Source organism: Sciurus carolinensis, unplaced genomic scaffold, assembly GCF_902686445.1.
Source record: "Sciurus carolinensis unplaced genomic scaffold, mSciCar1.2, whole genome shotgun sequence".
NCBI lineage: Eukaryota > Metazoa > Chordata > Mammalia > Rodentia > Sciuridae > Sciurus > Sciurus carolinensis.
The window spans coordinates 330,118-331,802 of record NW_025920276.1 but is presented as its reverse complement, the minus strand read 5'-3'; the positions used below and the strand labels follow the sequence as shown (position 1 = coordinate 331,802).

At 38.6% G+C, this 1,685-nt stretch overlaps 1 protein-coding gene across 1 annotated transcript; it reads left to right on the top strand.

Moving 5' to 3' along the window:
• Positions 1–238: 238 nt before the first annotated feature.
• Positions 239–1,159, top strand: LOC124975437 (olfactory receptor 4C11-like). The gene has a single exon (XM_047538159.1). It carries the CDS (start codon positions 239–241, stop codon positions 1,157–1,159), a length of 921 nt encoding a protein of 306 aa, XP_047394115.1.
• Positions 1,160–1,685: the final 526 nt, after the last annotated feature.

The window sequence follows — 1,685 nt, the reverse complement described above, 5'->3', positions numbered from 1 at the left end:
AACGTTTACTGTTTCATTATATCTCTATTTCTTCATTTCATATGCAATCTGGTGAATGTCTTAAATGAATTCTAGAAATTCAATTTTATTCAGAAAATTTCACAGGATTGTTAATGATAACAATCATTTCATGACTGAGAATACATATTTAAACTGAAGTTTACTCCTTTTACATTTTATTCTTTTCTCCTTTGCAGATTGAGGGTTTCCAACCCGCCATGCCCCCACATCAACTGAGATGATGCACCAAAACAACGTGACTGAGTTCATATTGGTAGGATTGACACAGGATCCTCTGAGGCAGAGAATGGTATTTTTAATATTTTTAATTTTCTATGTGGGGACTGTCGTGGGGAATATGCTCATTATTGTGACCATCAAGTGCAGACAGTCTCTTGGGAGCCCCATGTACTTCTTTCTGTTTTATCTCTCCTTTGCTGATTTCTGCTTTTCCACATCCACAGCCCCTAGATTGATTGCGGATGCTCTTTCTACAAAAAAAGTCATATCCTACAATGAGTGCATGACACAGGTCTTTGCTCTTCACTTATTTGGCTGCATGGAGATCTTTGTCCTCATCCTCATGGCTGCTGATCACTATGTGGTCATTTGTGAGTCTTTGCATTACCCAAGGATCATGAGGAAGCAGGTCTGTCTCATCTTGATTATTCTTGCCTGGATAGGGTCTTTTATACATTCCACTGCTCAGATTATCCTGGCCTTGAGATTGCCCTTCTGTGGACCCAAATTGATTGACCATTACTGCTGTGATCTGCAGCCCTTGTTGAAACTCGCCTGCATGGACACTTACATGATCAATCTGCTCTTGGTATCTAACAGTGGGGCAATTTGCTCCAGCAGCTTCATGATTTTGATGATCTCATACATTGTCATCCTGAATTCACTGAGAAACCACAATGTGGAAGGGAGGAAAAAAGCCCTCTCCACTTGCATGTCTCACATCATTGTAGTGGTCTTGTTCTTTGGTCCCTGTGTATTCATATATACACGCCCCCCAACCACATTCCCCATGGACAAGCTGGTGGCAATACTTTATACCATTGGAATACCCTTCCTCAACCTACTCATCTACACACTGAGGAATGCAGAGGTGAAAAATGCCATGAGAAAGCTGTGGCATGTTAAAACTGCATCCTGAGCAAGGATGTATTGAGGACCAATTTTTAAACTTAATCAGTTATGATTTGATTGAAAAGTACAGATATTAAACATGTTCATTTCTGAATATTGTAAGAGTCAAGTGTACTTACATTGGAATTGGGGGTTCTTAATTTTTCTAGATGACAGACACTGTGAATTCTCTAGTATCATCTTTTTTATTCCATTTTATACCATTGGAACACCCTTCCTCAACCCACTCATTTACACACTGAGGAATGCAGAGGTGAAAAATGCCATGAGAAAGCTGTGGCATGTTAAAACTGCATCCTAAAGCAAGGATGAATTGAGGACAAAGTCTTACACTTATTCAGTTGTGATTTGATGAATAAGTACAGATATGAAATACAATCTCATCTGAATATCACTGGTTCTTAATTTTTTTTGTTAAGAAACCATATTAATTTTAAGTCACTTTGTGTGTGTCAGAGTTAGGTAGAGTATTCAGGTAATCTTGTTCCAATAGACTTTTTGGAGTCTTTTTATTTTCCACCTTCCTGACTATG

Bases quoted from the DNA above. Each gene is read 5' to 3' on its own strand.
- LOC124975437 (XM_047538159.1), top strand. From the start codon at position 239: ATGATGCACCAAAACAACGTGACTGAGTTCATATTGGTAGGATTGACA.